Source organism: Bidens hawaiensis, unplaced genomic scaffold, assembly GCF_021521415.1.
Source record: "Bidens hawaiensis isolate Kalapana, Puna unplaced genomic scaffold, B.hawaiensis_p1.1 tig00001461_1, whole genome shotgun sequence".
NCBI lineage: Eukaryota > Viridiplantae > Streptophyta > Magnoliopsida > Asterales > Asteraceae > Bidens > Bidens hawaiensis.
In genome coordinates this window covers 984535-1002862 of record NW_027491082.1, presented here as the reverse complement: position 1 = coordinate 1002862, position 18328 = coordinate 984535, and the positions used below count along the sequence as shown (strand labels likewise).

At 35.7% G+C, this 18328-nt stretch overlaps 2 protein-coding genes and 1 pseudogene across 3 annotated transcripts; 1 reads left to right on the top strand and 2 right to left on the bottom strand.

Annotated features, from left to right (window-relative positions):
- Positions 1 to 4815: 4815 nt before the first annotated feature.
- LOC143576617 (aquaporin PIP2-2-like) lies at positions 4816 to 6205 on the top strand (annotated as a pseudogene). The gene is made up of 4 exons (XR_013142975.1): positions 4816 to 5188; positions 5300 to 5578; positions 5815 to 5955; positions 6048 to 6205. The product of XR_013142975.1 is annotated as an aquaporin PIP2-2-like (transcript).
- Positions 6206 to 11856: 5651 nt separating this feature from the next.
- LOC143578350 (uncharacterized) lies at positions 11857 to 13086 on the bottom strand. The gene is made up of 4 exons (XM_077061955.1): positions 12618 to 13086; positions 12382 to 12472; positions 12195 to 12274; positions 11857 to 12084 (listed from the first exon to the last, which is right to left on the bottom strand). The coding sequence occupies exons 1-4, from the start codon at positions 12804 to 12806 to the stop codon at positions 11857 to 11859; spliced, it is 588 nt and encodes a 195-aa protein (XP_076918070.1). The 5' UTR covers positions 12807 to 13086.
- A 69-nt stretch (positions 13087 to 13155) lies between these two features.
- LOC143578340 (uncharacterized) lies at positions 13156 to 17767 on the bottom strand. The gene is made up of 3 exons (XM_077061947.1): positions 17612 to 17767; positions 14580 to 14924; positions 13156 to 13326 (listed from the first exon to the last, which is right to left on the bottom strand). Exons 1-3 carry the CDS (start codon positions 17699 to 17701, stop codon positions 13156 to 13158), a joined length of 606 nt encoding a protein of 201 aa, XP_076918062.1. The 5' UTR covers positions 17702 to 17767.
- Positions 17768 to 18328: the final 561 nt, after the last annotated feature.

The window sequence follows — 18328 nt, the reverse complement described above, 5'->3', positions numbered from 1 at the left end:
TTTCATGAAGGTAGATGGTTGGGTTGGATAACTGGTTGGAATTGGGTTCAATTTGAAACAGGTTAGATTCTCTACGGGTTATATGGTTTTTCTAAGTTCAACCTTTGTTTGAGGTGTGTACCTTCCTGTCTATGTGTGTATTTAATTTGTACACATAAGATTAGTATTAGGTATTACATTAGGTTGTAAGTATGTGTTACTGTCGTCTTTTACTTCGTAAAATGTGATTCTGATTTTACTGATTCACCAGGTACAACATATCAATTACAGTTCTAACTTGAACCACTTTATGCAGACACAAGTCAAGGACATAAATGAAACAAAGGGTAAAGTAAAGTGGGGACATGAATTAACTGGTACAACATATCAATTACAGTTCTAACTTGAACCACTTTTATGCAGACACAAGTCAAGGACATAAATGAAACAAAGGGTAAAGGAAAATGGGGACATAAATTAACTGCCTCTTAAAAATCTTATGTTAAAGTAACAGCTACAATTGCTTCTTTTTGACAATGCAGATGCTAAAAGCAAAAGCTTTTGTCTATCATACAACTACTACCGCCAAGACATATCTGTAAATTGTTTTTGTAAACTGTATTAGTAACTTACGATTTGTGAGTGTCATAGGATGTTGACTATAGTGAGTTCGAATTGGACTCTTTTTTTGTGACTTTGCAGCGGTCTTAATACTAGTTTGTAAATAAAAAGGTCAAAATAGTTGACGTTTATAAATTTATAAAATATTGACGTAATCAAATTTATTAATAAGAAATTAGAAAAGTATTCATTAAATTGGGGCCCAACGGAGCTGGGCGGTTTCATTTTAATTTTCCATGGTCGGTGCCATTGCGTTGGCAAAGCTCATAATGACACACTAAAACATATTATTTTAGTTTAAATATAATTCAATAGTTAAGACGTTTAAAAGCTCAACTCTCTAATAATACATTTTTTGTCGCCTTTGATAATTAATCAATAAATAATCTATCTTATAAGTGGTTTTTTTCTTGAAGACATAAGAGCTTATCTAGACTCTTAATCAAATTAATTCAACGGTTAAGATTGATACGATGAAACACAATTTCTTTTATACACTAGTAACACTATGCTTTTAGACAGAGTCGGCTCAATGAATGTGAAAGCCTAAATCAAAATAAGATTTTAATGTATTTTTATGACAATTGTAGAAAAAAAAATTGTTTACTAAAAGTTTTGAACTTATGACTAATGCTTTAGTAACAACTAAGCCACCACCACACTTATACATTACTTTAAACTTACTTTACCTATTATAATGTATATCTATATATCTATATATAATGTTTTTTTTTAATTCGAAGACCTTAATTAAGTGTGGACTTAAAATCATAATTTATTTTCGCTGGCCCACGAATCGGTCTTGCTTTTAATGCACAAAGTGAAAAATGTGAGTCGATGCCAATTTCACTAACATGTTTAACCTATACAAAGTGCAAACATATATGCACGTCAGTTAACATGGCATGAATATTTTATAACTGAAATTTATATAAAGTGGGCGTGACCATAAACCCACACATATGAGTACTATTTCATGCTTTTTTAACTAAATAAATGACTTTCTACAACCGAACTATATGTGTATGTGATTAAACTTCACATATATCATTAATTGTATATGTTAACTGATTAGGAGCCAAATATTAATTTAATAGAATTATAGAGAACGTCAATTTGAAAGTTTGTAATTTATATACAATCATAAAATATTAAAAATGTTCCTTTTTCAGGATAACTTTGTTTAAATCATATGCTTGAATCATGGTTTAATAAATTAAGATCAGAAACTTATTAATTCGAATGTTCAAGTTCAATTTTTTTATCCAACTTTCCCGTTTTTTTCCTTTAAATAGTTTTTAAGATCTTATTAACTGTATATTGTGAATTGAAGACATCATATTTGAGTTGGGTGTGTCTTTCCAGATAATTCCATACGGCAAAACACATTAAGGCTAAGGGTAGTGGGGCTTGGTTGAGCCCCAAGTGATCAAATATATTTACGACACGTAGGCGGTGACCTGGCACAGGATCAAGCCCTAGGATCAAGCCCCAGAGGGTGTAGTGGTCCAGGTGATCCGGGGCTTGATTGAATTTTTTTTAAATAATTTAAAACATTACATTAATAATAATATAAAACATTACATTAATAATAATTTAAAATATTACTAGTCTAATACAAGATTATCGGGTCTTCTATCCCATAAATGCTCAACCAACTCATGCCGAAGGTTGTCGTGTATCTCACGGCTCTTGAGGATATTTAAGTTGTCGAGTCGTTGTTCATTGGTGATCGTCGATTCTTGTCTTTGAATATCACCTTGGTAGTTTTGACAAATAGCGTGACCCTCATCTTCTAGTATCATGTTATGTAGGATTACACACGTGTAGACGACTTCCGTTATCTTCTCCCTTGTCCAAAATTTTATTGGATTCGTCAATATTGCCCATTTTTTCTTTAAGACGATGCCATTTATAAAAATGGAGAGAAAAATAGTTTAGTAGAGGGAAAGTATGGGTTTTTAAGAGAATAAGAGAGAATGGGGTGAGTTTTAATTAAAATGGAGTGTGTGGATTGGTATTTATATATAGGTTAAACAAAAAAAAAAAAAAAATTTCCTAACGGCTATATTTCCCACGCGGACTGCCCCGCACCCCCCATCCGCACCAAGGTGGTAGCAGTGTTCGCGAGCCAGGTAGCCGCGCCCCCCATCCGCGCCTCCCCTTCCGTGCCCCACTACCCTTAGCCTAATCAACTGCCCCAATCATTAGTGGAGCATTAGTGATATAAGACAATTATTACACATTTAAATTATCTTTATTAAAATTTAGAATTTAATATTTACTCTCTTTAAAATATACCATTTCTTTAACTATATAACCTTGTCTTTCATTTCTTAAATCATCTATATTGTGTTTTCTTAAGTACTCAAGATGTAACTATATCTTTAACGTGATTGAAAACTAAAACGCATTATAGAACTATTTGTCAATGGGTTGATGATGGTAGGGTTTTTGGTATGTATACCTTCGTCATGATTAAAGCACATGCACACCATATGGTTTCTTGCTCTCGATACTAACAAACATCAACTAGCTCTACGCTAAGCAACATTGCCATTGATCGGAAATTGTAAGAACAACATCAAAAGAATATAGAAACATCATTGTCAATTTGTCATATAATATGCCCACTAGATGGTTGTACTTGTAGTATAATTAATTTTGTAAAGACAAACTTAATCTCAAATTCTGGGTTTAAGCGCAAACACCTATTCATAATTAGAAAATGACAAATATATGAAAGAAAATTATAAATATGTATGAAAAAAGTTGTGATATACAGATATATAGTCATATCCATGGATAAGAAGTGTGCAAAAATATTTTTCCTATATCTTATATTATTATGAGTTATTATGATTATAAAGACAAACTTCTCTGACAATTAAAATGATAACCTTTATACGTATGATATATAATGACAAAAATAAGAGAATCCGAAGCCGTAATAACATAGATGGATATCATTCATACGGAACCTTATTATTGATTTGCATTTGTCACTTATTTCATCCATGTGCTCATTGACACAAATAGATGTTTCAGTTCTGGTTCTTATTTATATATTTGTGGTCCAAATTCTTTTAACTTAATCAAGACATAGAAATCCAAAAGAGTTAGGTTTCCTTTAACTTCAAATTCAATGAACATTATCAACCGTTCGAATCAAATCATGTTTTTTGTTTTAACTTGAGATTCTGGGTTAAAAAAACACAATCATTATGCCTTTGTGCTTTTCTTTTAGTTCAACTTCAACATAAAACTAAAACAAACAAAGAAACACAATTTTTTCACCGTCCGGTAGAGCTCACACGACTCAAAAGTAAAAAAATTTTTGATCACTACACCAGACACGACGGATAGGTATCTATAGCAAATGCCATCTTGGTTCAATTTCGTAAGATATGCATTGTGTATACTAATTTGTGCATTGTGGTCCTTGTTGAAAACCTTCTAGCCAATTTATGATTCACTAAAAATATCCATTGGAATAAAAATTGGTAAAAAAAATAGTAATAAAACTACACCTCTAAAGATAACCATTGATTTCACATGAAATATTTAAACTTTTTATTTGATTATTAATATTCTAATACTTATTTTCCGTATGTTATTTACTAGGATGTACAAAATGTTATTAACATGAGAACGTAGGAAATAATAGGAACCATAATGCCAATCTGTATAATCAATGTTTTATAATAACAAAAAAAACCCCTAATAATAACAAAAGAATCAAAATTAGCAACAAAATAATAACAACAAATAATTATAACAGCACAAGAAAAAAACCAAATAAATAACAACAAAATGTAGATCAATAAATACTTATAACGTCTCATAATCGGAAATTAACAAATAGGAACAAAAACTAACATCAAACACCTATAAAAACAAACATAATAATAACAGTAAATTGGTTCTCACTGTTTTCATATTAAGAATGATTTGTATTTAATCCCTTCAACTGTTATTTACATATTCAATGGTTAAAATGTTAAACGAAACTGTTTTACCGAATAGTTTCCAAGAATAACATAAACACACCAGTTATAAAAAAAAATGAAGAATTTATTATTATTTTTTCTTTTTTGAAGGATTTAGAAACTATAGTCTAATTTTAATAATAACAAATACATATCAAGCCTTCAATAATGCAGTCTTAAACTCTTAAATCATCGTGCATAAATACCCACGACCACAACACAAACACCACAATCGACTCACAAAACATTAATTCATATTCCACTCCCGACCAACAAGGCCATGACTAAAGACAGAGAAGTGGCGGAACATCATCGCGGCAGTAGTGAATACGCCGCCAAGGACTACCACGACCCACCACCCGCCCCCTTATTCGACGGTGAAGAACTCACCAAATGGTCATTTTATCGTGCACTAATCGCCGAGTTTGTTGCTACTCTCCTTTTCCTGTATGTCACTGTTTTGACCGTTGTCGGTTACAAAAGCCAAACCGACCCGAATTTGAACACTGACCAGTGTGGTGGTGTTGGCATCCTCGGTATCGCGTGGGCCTTTGGTGGCATGATCTTTATTCTCGTTTACTGCACCGCTGGTATTTCTGGTAATAATTAATATAACAATAAACCCTAGCTAATATATTATTTTTTTTTTCGTTTTGAATTTTACTTTTTAGACTATATGAAACTAACGGGTGTTTGCTAAAATGAACCAGGAGGACACATTAACCCGGCAGTGACATTCGGGTTATTTTTGGCAAGAAAGGTGTCGTTGATAAGGGCGGTTGGGTACATGATAGCGCAATGTTTGGGTGCCATTTGTGGTGTTGGTTTGGTGAAGGCTTTCCAAAGCTCATACTACAATCGGTATGGTGGCGGTGCTAACGAGTTGGCGGATGGTTACAACAAGGGGATTATTGGCACCTTTGTTCTTGTTTACACCGTGTTCTCGGCCACTGATCCTAAGAGAGGTGCACTGAGACTCTCATGTTCCGGTAAGCTCTTTGATCATGTCACGCTACTAGAAAGCTGACTTTTAGTAAATACAGGTTTTAAGTTTTGTTGACCAAAATCAGAACTAGTTCTGACCCGAACCTGTTTTAACCGGCCTGAGGAAAAAAAAAAAAACCATTGTGCACAAAAACTAAAGGTCCTTGATTTGTAGTTTCTCATCATGTTACATCAAAACTCATATACTAATATTTTACTTTACAAATTTGAAAATATGAAGGTATTGGCACCACTGCCTATAGGGTTTGCCGTATTCATGGTTCACTTGGCCACTATTCCCATCACGGGCACCGGCATCAACCCGGCTAGAAGTTTTGGCGCCGCGGTGATTTACAACAAAGAAAAGGCTTGGGATGATCAAGTATGCATTTTCCTAATACTAATAGTTATTTACATATACATTTTTATAGTAACTTTTTTGTTTATTTGAATGATTTGGTTTAAATGTTGCAGTGGATATTCTGGGTGGGTCCATTCATCGGAGCCTTTGCCGCCGCTGTCTACCACCAGTTTGTACTGAGAGCCGCCGCGATTAAAGCACTTGGTTCATTCAGAAGCAATGCTTAAGCTTGAAAGATATATGTTCATCCTTGGCAGTTGTTATTTATAGATATATCTTTGAAAAAAGATGGTGTATGTAATTGTGTTTTCTTTTCTTTTGTTGTCATGTTTAACGTGTCAAATGCAAATGTTCATTTTCTCTTTCCTAAATTTGGTTTGTGGGCTCATTAATTAATGTTTTAAAAACCGAACCACATTTAAATAAGTCGTTATGACAAAGAAACCGGACATGATCAACGGTTCAATTAAAGTATCCGGTTCAATTTAAACATTTGATGAAAGTGTAAACTCCTTTTTGTTTTATAAATCAAAATAAAAAATGGGTGTCTTAACTCTTAATCACTTTAAAATAATTAGTTTATCTTATTTAATTAGAAATTAATATATATTCATTATATTCTAAGCAGTGTTTAAACAATTAGAACTCGCTTTATCTTATCTTTTTATTCTATTATTAAAAAGGTCAAATAGTACTACTAGAACTTTTAACTACCACATGTCACACCCCTTACTATTAATACATATCACACGTATCATGATATATAGTTTAAGTGACAACTAGAAACATCATTTTTTTTCTTGTCATGTTTAGGTGGGCTATGGGTGGTGTTTAAATGATGATGACTTCTTTGAATAGTAATAATACATTTTATATATTATTACTTTTATAATGGATTTCTAAGCTTTATTACCGAAAAAAAAAACCTTAAACTACTTTGAGACTCACAAAGAAATAAGTTTTGTTAAGTTTTCAACTGGCAACTAGTAAAAAATAGCCCATCAAAAATTCAAAATAAAATTTTACCTCGAAGTAATCTTTCACCTACACGGCTACACCCCTTGAAGTATAGTTTTTAATTTTTTATATCTCATTAGTATAACTTAAAATCCAAGTAACATAATTTAATAAATGCATCATAATGATCATTATCACGATCCAACTCAAAACACATTTCAATAAAAAAACACTACTTTTTCTTCTTTCTTTTTCACATATATATAAACTAATTCAATCCAAATTTTCACTCTCTTTCATAAGTGAACTCAAACTAGTTTTATATTAAATAATCATTGTTTATTTCATTAAAAATATTAAAAAAATTAATATTTCGAATCAATAAAATTATATCCAAATCATGTTCAAGCAATTAGTTCTTTTGAATCGGATGGTGACCCACAAGATTCGTGACTTTTAAAGATAAAACATGTTAAACATCTATAAGTTCAGTATTCAGCAAAGAATGAATCCGTGTCAGCAACAAAGGATGGGGCGAGGGGGGGGGGGTGTGGAGTTGGTACTTAAACGAGATAAAAATTAATAGAAACTAGAGAGTAGGTATTCTTTTATACAGACTATAGTGTTTTCATATTTTGTTAAACTAATAGCAACTAGAGAATTGGTATCAACAATGATTATGGTTGAAAAATAAACCTTTGACTTGTTTTTATGGGTAAAGAATAGAAAGAAAATGATACGATTGGATTGAAAGAGTACTAATTTTTTGTTTTAATGTAATTGTCCCTTGGTGTCACTAGATGGACAATACAGGTGTTTTGGTGTTTTTTTTTGTTTGTGAAGGCTATATACTTGCTAGTCTACTTTTGATGTTTAATAAAAGTTGGCCGTTTAAAAAAATAAAATAAAACTAAAAAAATTCAAAAGTGACTATCACGTGGACATGAAGACGATTACTCTTCCCTAAAAAACCGTAATGGTTTACTATTAACACAATTATTTATATATATATTTTTAAATTGTTAGTTGGATAAAGATTGATTAGAAAACTAGTTGGCCCTACATAGTACACCCAAACCCCTGACGCCCGCAACCGGTTTAAGATCATATCATATATGGTCGAGAGGTGGTGCCGTAACTCGTGTCCATTGGCGGATCCAGCATACAAACGGGTGGTTCCCCGGAACCACCCGAGTTTCGAAATAATAGTGTACGGATATATAGAAGACGCGTAGGAACCACCTTATAAATTAAGAGGGAACCACCTAAAAAAAATTCCTGGATCCGCCACTGCTCGTGTCCTCCTACCCTGCTTTTAAATGTTAAAACCACTACACTATTTGACGAAGAGGGCGCCAAAGGGCGTAGAGCCCCTTTGGACGATAGGGTGTTCACAACGCCAAGAGGAAAGATGGGCCCGATCTTGTTCCAACTTCCAACTAATCAAATAATCTCTTTCATATTTTCATCAGAAAAATTAACTATTAGTTCCTACACTAACATCCTAGTAACACCCGATAAGTTTTACAACACTCAATAGTCGATAGTTGGATACCATGGTTTAACGAAGAAGGGGATTAAACAAAAACTTTTGAATCAAATAAAATAACAATAATGATTTTGTGAAAAAAAAAAAGAAAGAATAAAAGAGTCAACGCCGGAGATTCAGTCATCTAATCTTTACGCTACCCAAACCGACGGCGATTCATTCAATCTCTTATATTCCACTTCTCTTTAATTCAATTACAAATCTACTAAATAATAAACTCCAATCAATCAATTAATCAATCTTCACACATTCTCAACAATGCCGGTCAACACACTCCTCCACGTCATCTCCTTCACACTCCTCCTCACTCTCGCCGTTTCCGTTTCACATCCGCCGGAATATTCTCCGTCACCGTTACCTTCTCCGTTTTCCGACTCAATTCCATCACCTCCGCCGTCAGATCTGACAAATTCAAAATCATTAGACGAGCATTCGCCTTCTCCGGTTCAGTCACCGGCGCCGACTAAGGTTAGTGATGTATCAGCCGAAGTGAAGAGTGAAGAACCGAAGAAGTCGTCGGCCGGAGGGATGAGCGCTGGGAAGAAGGTAGGCGTTGCGTTCGGATTGATCGCCGCCGCGAGTTGCGTGATATTCGCCGGAGTTTTGTACCGGAAACGGCAACGGAATATCCGGAGAGCACAGTACAGTCAGTCGGCTCGATTGGAGTTCTTCTAGATAAGCTTTTGAATGTGATTGTTACATTAAGATCTAGACTAGATCTACAGGTTCAAATTAAGTATCATATCATACAGTTTCAGATTCATTGCAAAATTAGAAGTTGATTATCATCTCAATAACAAATTACATGTTGAAATAAATCAATAATAATAATTGTTTTAACTTTGGTTAGTTGTTTCATGCAGTGTTTTGAATTGATTTATTTGACTTGTATTAATTTGTACAATCTATTATCATCAATCTTTAAAAAGTCATAAGGTGTTTGGATGAGTTAATTGTTGTGAGAACATAAGTCATAAGTTACACTTTCGTAAGTTATGACTTATAATTATAAGTTATAAGAAGGCTAAAATAAGGAATCCCAAACGCCCTCCAAGTCCCGTGATGAATAACAATGTGTCCTTACTCAAGTGGTGAGGATTCAAGTCATCTAATGAACAAAAATGTATAGATTTAATAGTAGGATTAGAGAGTGTATGAGTTTGCATTCAAAAAACAACTAAAAAGTTCTCATAGACTAGTTTGTATTGCCATGCCCAACTACACAACCTTTGGATGCACGTGGAGGGCCCGCAGGACGAGTAAGTGTTGGAGGACAACGCCGGTGAAGAGAATAAATGAAGATGGGAGGGAGAGTTTAGAATATGTCTAGATTCTGAAAAATGAGGAGAGAGAAGTCATGTAAGACTGGGAACTATGAGGTGTTTTGAGAGAGACGTCCGTGGGCCCTCTCCGTTGCATATGGTCTTTGGGGTTTCCCTCTCCAAAATAAGTTTAAATACTACTTTATTATTTGAAATACGCACAACATATACATAGAGGGAGGGTAGCAAAGCTACCCACGGATCACTTATCCGCAGTGGCGGATCCAGGAATTTTTTTCAAGTGGTGCACAACTTTTAGATGATTCAATTTCATAGAATCGGGTATAAAAAATTCCGGGTCGGTTTGAGGTTCGGGTCGGTTAGATGGTTCGGGCAAAGTTCATTACATAATAAAAATACAATAATAAATTCCGGGTCCGTTTGAGGTTCGAGCCGGTTAGAAACCATATTCACACAATTAACCTTACCTCAACAAAAAACATCCACCAACACCACCACTCTTATCTTTCCAACTATTTTAACACCCAACACCAACAACCATGATTTGAAATATATTATTCGTGACCACAAGCCATTAAAACTAAATTTAACAAATAACCTAACAATTAAGTAGTTAGCAATCAAGAACAATTAACAAGTCAAGAACAATTAACATTTAACAAATGAATGCAAACTTACCTTCAAAGTGGGAGGATTCGAGCAATCGAGCTTCGAGGAAGAGTAGAAGACAGGAGGAGAGGAAGGCAGGAGGTTGGAGAACGGCCGGAAAAGCTGCGGTGGTGGTCGGGGAACGGCCGACGGGGACGAGGGGACAGGGGAGATAGCAGGCGCCATTGTGTTTAGTGTCGGTGTGTTTTATTTTTTGACTAATAAAACCCTAAATGGGTTGTGAAGTAGTTAGTAAAAAGGAAGAGTTCAAGAAAAAAAGTTCAAAAATTATATGGAAATCCGGAATTGAACTTGTGACCTTCAAGTTACAAAACTTGCACCTTACCAGCTGGCCAAGCGTTTCAAATGTTTTTAAGGTGGTTCCTTCCTAATTTATAAGGTGGTTCCTCTAATGTTTTATATATACAAATACACTATTATTTCGAAACTCGGGTGGTTCCGGGGAACCACCCATTTCTACTATAGATCCGCCCCTGCTTATCCGACCCGCGGATCGTCAGAAGACATCCGCCACCCACGGATCACTTACCCAACCCGCGGATCGTCGAAAGACGTCCGTACAAGGAACACGTGGACTGGTAAAACCATCCACAGTCCAAGACACGCTTTGTGGATCTCCACCATAACCCGCGGATTATCATGCGAACATCCGCGGAAGGAACCCACAAACAACTTTAGGGACTCATCACACGTATGATCCCCACGTGATATGGAAGAGCAGTTGTAACAAACTATTTCTAGAAGATCCTTTTAATAGCACCTGATAGCGACATCGGCCAATGGAAAGATGACTCCTGGATACGTAATGGCCATCCCACGACATGCACAGATAATAACTGTCCCATAAACGAGTCCAGGCTATCACAAACAATAAAGGCTTGACACGTATCCGTTCAGGAAGAGAGGGAATAATAGTGACAACTCCACCAATCACCTTCCCCCACCTTCGGCTATAAATACGAGGATCATCTCTTCAAGGTATTCATTCACACTCTCAAGCCTTACGCAATATACCGATACTCGTATTATTTCCGATCAGAATACAGTACTGATTCTCACGCTGGAGGGTGGTTACGGGAAGACCCCCCACTCTGTCCTTCCCGTAACGAGACTCAACGGTGTTTTGTTTTGCAGGCACTAGCTTGGATCTGCTCTCATCACGCTTCAGAATATTCACATCTGGGGAAATACCCGATCAGACTATCCAGTTCGACTTAGTGTTTCTTCATTTGAAATACGCACAACATAACCAACTATGAAAGAAAGAAAATAGAAGCACCAATAGGAAATTAAACTAATCTGTTTTAACATAAAACTTTAATGATGAAAGTACTATTAACATAAGTGTTTGCTACCTTTATTAATAACAACATAAAAGATTATTAACAAACCTAAAGTACATCTTATTAATAACATCGTATAAACTATGAGATAAAAATTCTGGAGAAGCTATGTATAGAACAACTAGAATGGAGGCGGTGGAGTGTTGAACGCTAGTGATACCGATAACGACTGAGATGATGTTGGAGTTTCAACAACTGAAGAATCACGACGTTGATAATGATTTAATCTGCTACACCACCAGCTTCTTAGCCTCAATACTTCCATGATGATTGACCTCCCACATATTGCAACCCCGCAACCCGCAAGCATTGCGAGAAAAATCGATAATAAAATTGGTTGGACATTAACCTGCACACCATTTGTCACACATAGTATGTCCATGTATGTGAAACATATATAATATGAAGAAATGGAGTCATTTGTTTATAGACTAACATAAATATAGCGATTCGCCTTACCACTGAGTAAAAGAAATGTGCAAAAACAACTACGAGTGAGAACTGGACCGATACATATAACCAGGCAAATCTTCTTTTAACTGTATATTAGAACATGATAGAGTCATTTGTACATAGTAATATGAGACGTCAATGACTCGTTTCATATGACCAGGCAATGTTATTATTTTTGAAGAAGAAAGCTTACCCATTGCAGAGGTAGTCATGGATGAGATAACTCCTAACACACAAGAAAATGGAAGAGATAGAGCAACTGAACCTAAACCCATCTTCCCAAACTTCACAATAACACAACTTATCAAAAGTCAAAACAAAATCATCATAAATCTAATGAAAACACGTGTGTTTGGGAACAAATTCGTTGAAAATGAACAAAATTTCATCCTCCAAACACACCCATAAAAATCCACAGAATTTTTGTACCAAAAGCTGCTCAAGAAAGCAAAAGTATGCAACCGTGCTAACAGAAACAAGAACCGGCATTTCTTGCCACACCCGATAAATATCACTGTCAAAATTCAAACAAAATCCGCTATTAGATCCTAAACTCAATTTCACATGTGAAAAAGTTTGAAACTTGCCTGTACGCGTTGACTTCAATATGGTGGTCATCGGCCGCAGTTAGACCATCATCGCGGGTGATAACATGTTTTTGAACTCTTAGAAGTGTAACAGGTAAATTTTGAACATCTTGATGACACACGTCACATGTTTTGTTACCTTTTATGCTAAACCATTTTATGGCACATTCTTTATGGGCTAATGCAAGTTCACCTTTGCAACTACATTTCATCTTTAAGGTTTCTCCACCTTCACATAATTCAACATAACATATTCTACAAACCGCCTCATCTTCTGCTATGTCGTCACCATTAGCTTCATAGATATTAAACGGTTTTGTCATGGACCATCAAAGATGTGTAAAGGGTGTAAAGATTTGACATTTCTAATGTTTTATCTTTTAATATTTACCATCATTTGTAGGAATAGGGGCTGGTGTCACGACATCAAAATCTTTCGCATGTGAAGCTGTTGGGATTAACCGGAAAAAGGAATCCGTTCGCTTCATACGTGTGTTTTCACTGAGGATCGGGACAGATTGAGATCGGCGGATATCATCTTGGACTTTAGTCTATGAAAGATCAAACATTTAACAATTTCATTTCATAAAATTTTGAAACATCGCAAAAAGAGTTAAAAGGGGTTGAAAGTTGTTCAAAGTCTAAATTTAATGTTTTTAACCTCCTAAATCTTTTTAATCAAAAGATTTGGTTTGTTCTTATCATAACTAACATGGGCTACTAGACGGGTGGCGCTCGTGGGTTGACGAGTCGACCTGAACACGACACTAACCTGACGCTTGTGTTGCGCACATGAACCCGAACATGACATGGGTATCCACGAGTAAACATGAATGCGACCTATTTAACCCCCAAAAAATCATTTAACTTATTTTTTCATATTACAGTTTAAAATTCTAAATTTGCATATTTTTATTTTTGTAATCAATTATGTTCAAACTAAGCCAATTTATTTTTAAATTTTAAAACTCGGAAAAAAATATATTAATTTACCGAAATAGTTTTCGTTATTATATAAAACATTTTTCAAAAACTAAAAAACAAATGAATGGTTAAACAGAGACGACCCGTTGGCTAAGCAAGTTTGCCAGTCCGACCCAGAAGTGGCCCTATCCTGTTTAGTTGAAACCCAAACCTGCAAATTATTTATCAAGAAGTGGACAAAAAGCGCTCGTGGGCTAACCCACCAACCAGGCCTGTTTAAGCCCGTACTAAAAAAATAATTGTGAAAGATAATCAGAGAATCGTATGATAATTTTCAGATTAAAAGTTATTTTGGTGGTTCTTGAAAATACCTTAATCGAATAAAACTCTGACTTGAAACAAGAAATTTGAATGGAATTTGTGAAGAAGAGGAACCAGAGAAAGCGTCGATCAAAACATAAACGGTGTTTTATCTTTAGGGCAGTTATCAACACAAATAACTACTTCAAGCAATTATCTTTTCAAATGTTGAATATTAATTAATAAAGCCCAAATAACTTATGATTATGTGTGACACAATTTTTCTAATGAATTTTACCCTGCTAGGGGCCACCCCTAGGACCCCGCAACTGGGGACACTGTCCGTGGACCCCGGTTCTTTAGATCATAACAAACTAAAACAACTGTGCACTCCGCACATCCCTAGCTTGCTTAATGTTTATTATGACACATTGTCGACCCATTATTCCAACTACACTAAAATACTAACAGTTTCTAGCTGAACCCGTTTTCTTCCCATACCCAGCCCACCAGGGCCGTATAGCAAAAATCATTTTGTGTCAATAACATGGAGTAACGTGCCAAAATCCAATCAACTCACTTGCAAATTAACGGAACTGCCTGATCTTCTCATTCCATGTTCCGGGTCTGAATGCCCATTATGGGTAAAAGGCTGGAACGGTGTTGTCATCTTTGTAAACATTTTTGTAAGTGACCATGATCTTGTAATAGACGGTTTCTCTCGTGGTAAGAAACGAGAGGCTGCTGGAATTATTACATCTGAAATTGCATATTTGTTCTTAAAACTCAGTTTCGGCAAAAGTTTTTTCTTTAACGATGCGTTTCTTGATGAACAAGTTTCGGGTGATGCTGCCACATTCGCTTTCTTGTGAAACCGAGGCAGTGGTGGAGGCGTTGGAGGCATTTTTATTTGAATAAATTCATTCTGAAGAAGACAAATAAGAAAGTAAAGATCTATAAAGATTTGGATTGAACCCTTGATGCAATTTAAATGAACAAATGGTTTCAAGAATCTTTAAATGATATAACATTTGAAAGAATAAAGTTGTCGCATCTTTTTTTAAACATTTAACCATCTATTTTCATTTTGTGGGTCCATTAACATTCTCAAAATATGATCGTAGGACCCACAACTGGTTTCAAGAATCTTTAAATGATATAAGCCTTGAAAGAATAAGGTTTTCACATCATTGGCAATTAAGAGCATTCTCATCCGATTCCTTATCCCTATCTCTATAACTACATTAAAAAACACTGTATTTCTCTCTTTTGTTTAATTAAATAATATTTTTTGTACTTTATTCATTACAGTTTTCTCTCTCCACCCTATAATTTACAAAAAATCACTATCCTTTCCCCAAATTTACAAAAAATCACTACATTTTCTCTCTCCATCCTATAATTTACACTCATAACCACTAAAAACCCCACCCTATAATTTACAAACTCCACTCACAAACATTTAGGGAACCGGATGAGAATGCTCTAATAAAAGTAACATTGGTAGAGGTTTTGACCCAAGAAAATGTATCAAAATATTCTACACTAACAAAAGCATCTGCAAGCTTATGTGATGCTTATAAAAGACACAAGGCGTCTAATAGAAGCGCCTTTTATTTAAAATTTATCGTCTCACAAAACATGCCACTAGTTTAGAGAACATTAGTGAACTGATACCAACTAGTCAATAAAAGTTTTAATCATATGGCTTTGATTAAACAGGGCTATATGCCTATATATAATCTAAAAGCAAGAATACTTTGTTCCTGTGAACATATGCTTCACAAGAAAGTTGAAGAGGTAGGTTCCAGCAGAGCCCAGTTGGACCCGCAAGACTCACCTTGAAGAGGGACGTCTGCGCGAAGACCAACTGGTTCCGCAGGATCCACCAGGCTCAGAGAGATGAAGACCTTACGCGCAGTACGCCAGCTGTTCCCGCAGGAAAAGCCTCCCAATGGTGAAGTACCCCGCCTGTTCCCGCAGCTGCGGATACAAGCCATCAGGGAAGGCTACCCGCACTAATAGCAAGGCTACACGCACAAGGCACTCAATAATTCAGTAGTCACCTGAAGAAGGAATGAGCAAGGCGGGAATACTCCCGCCCAAATGAGCCAGTCCGTACGCTTCTGGAAGATCTTTTGTACTATACCTGCCAAGGTATGGACAAAATAGACAAGATCTGACCAAAGCAGCCCATGAACCAATCACAGGGTGACAGCTCACCGACAACAGTACGAGGAGGAGCACGCTCTAGTACAAAATGTCACTATCAGCCGCTGCCTACTCACCAACCCTTGTTGTGGCACGTACATAGCCTGCAGTTGGTGGAAAAGGAATAGTACACAGCCGGCCATGTCACTATCAGCCGCTGCCTACCCACCAACCACCAGCATGGCACGTGCGTAGCCCACAGTTGGTAGAGAAGGAATAGTATACAGCTGGCTGTACCTGCTTGGAAACCTACCTTCGGCTATAAATACTCCAACACCTTGGAACGGTAGGGGGATCTCATACTCACATATCTGCTCTAGCTAATTTCTCTTAATATACACTTATATTCAGAGCAATCTAGTCTGATTCTCACGCCGGAGGGTGGTCACAAGGAGGTACCCCCCTTCTCAGTGACGAGCTCACGGTGTCTGTTTTGCAGGTCATCAGAAGAATAACCATCTTTGCCGGACCTAACCCTCGTGGGAAACATCTACTTGACCCTAAGATTATCCGTAATCTGCCGGGGTCACTTAGTGTTTCTTCAAAAGTCAACAAAAGTGTCAAGAAATATCATTAGTACAAATCTTGAAACAGAAGCTATATATGCTTCAAAAAATTAGGAAAAATTTTAGAATGATTTGCAGACAGCACGTATAGGGCGTGAGTCTCGTGACAAGGTAATTTTTTGATTTATGTGGAAGAAAAAGATATAGTTCAATTCAAATATTTCATCAAATTATATTTCTGAAGTACAAACAGTTTAGAGGGTTAGAACTTAATTTTTTAAGATTTGAAGATTCATTAATAGATAATTATATTTGTTTTTCAATAATATAATTACCTATTATTCAAAATATGATTTGATCCTGATCATCAACATAACTAATACATAAACATCAAGAATATCATAAAATATCATCTAGAATAAAAGCAAATTGAAATGGAAGACACAAACTTAAGAAATATCATCATCATCATCCTCATCATCATCGTACTCAGTATATCCACCAATAGCAAAGCTATGGTAGGGTCTGAGGAGGGTAGGATGTAGACAGCCTTACCTCTGCTCTGTAGGAATAGAGAGGCTGCTTCCAGTGAGACCCCCGGCTCGATAGTAGCTTTGCATCAAGCCTTGGACATAAGGTGCATAACACTCAACCATCGGCACACCGGTCGATTGGTGCATGTACCCTTGTCTTTCGGCTATCAACGCCACCACATGATGCCTGATTAACCTTCCGCCACTTTTAACATTATTTTCACGAGATTAGTAAAATAACGTTAAAATTAGTGCAATTTCACTTTTGCCCATACGAGGGTTCACACATATATACATTATATGCGCGCACCGCAGGCAGGGCGCCAAACTTAAGAAATAAGGGGAAAGAAATGAGCACCAACCGCTCGAGTGGGGAATGTAAGTTCTTCAGTTTCGGAAGAACTTGAATGATCATCTGCAGGTTTAATGCCATGAGTTTCTTGAAAATTCATGATTTCATGCAACAATTTGAGATGGGTTTTGATCTTTTTGGGGCACCCAGAAAATTTAATGAGAGAAAGAGAGGGAGTGTTTTGAAACAGGAGCAACTATGTATCAATATAAATACAAGACCATCTCCACTTTATGCTTTCAAGAGCTTTTTAAAAAAATTGTATAGCTTCACTTATTTACAAATACAAACTTTGTAGTCAATCATTTTACAAATATTCTCACATTTTATATCATCAGTTCATCACCACCTTTTATATTTATTTTATTAAAATTTTAAGTTAAACAGAGACGGACACAAACGTATTACAATTATATAAACTCCTAAACTTCATAAAAATCTTAATATAGACGCATACGCGTAAGTAGTCGTAACACAAACGTTGTTCATGCTATAGTATCATCAACATTTCATTTTTTTTGTTATATTATATTAATTTTTATAATAACAGATATACATTGAGAGAAAAGTGACAAAACAATCGAACTGTAGTTGTCACAGCAATAAAGTGCATGAACTTATTTTGTGTCTCTTTGATATTTTTCTACAGTTAGAACTGCTTTTACATCCCTAAACCATGCTAAACTATTGATAGTCTGTCTTGTTATTTTTGATAATTTTTTTACTG

Coding starts and splice junctions, on each gene's coding strand:
- LOC143578350 (XM_077061955.1), bottom strand. CDS start 12,806: ATGACCACCATATTGAAGTCAACGCGTACAGGCAAGTTTCAAACTTTT. Junction 12,473..12,617: donor GCTTTCTTGAGCAGCTTTTG/GTACAAAAATTC, acceptor GTTATTGTGAAG/TTTGGGAAGATGGGTTTAGG. Junction 12,085..12,194: donor CACATTTCTTTTACTCAGTG/GTAAGGCGAATC, acceptor AATGGTGTGCAG/GTTAATGTCCAACCAATTTT.
- LOC143578340 (XM_077061947.1), bottom strand. CDS start 17,701: ATGAATTTTCAAGAAACTCATGGCATTAAACCTGCAGATGATCATTCA. Junction 14,925..17,611: donor TTACATTCCCCACTCGAGCG/GTTGGTGCTCAT, acceptor TGTCTTCTTCAG/AATGAATTTATTCAAATAAA. Junction 13,327..14,579: donor GCAGTTCCGTTAATTTGCAA/GTGAGTTGATTG, acceptor GATCTTTCATAG/ACTAAAGTCCAAGATGATAT.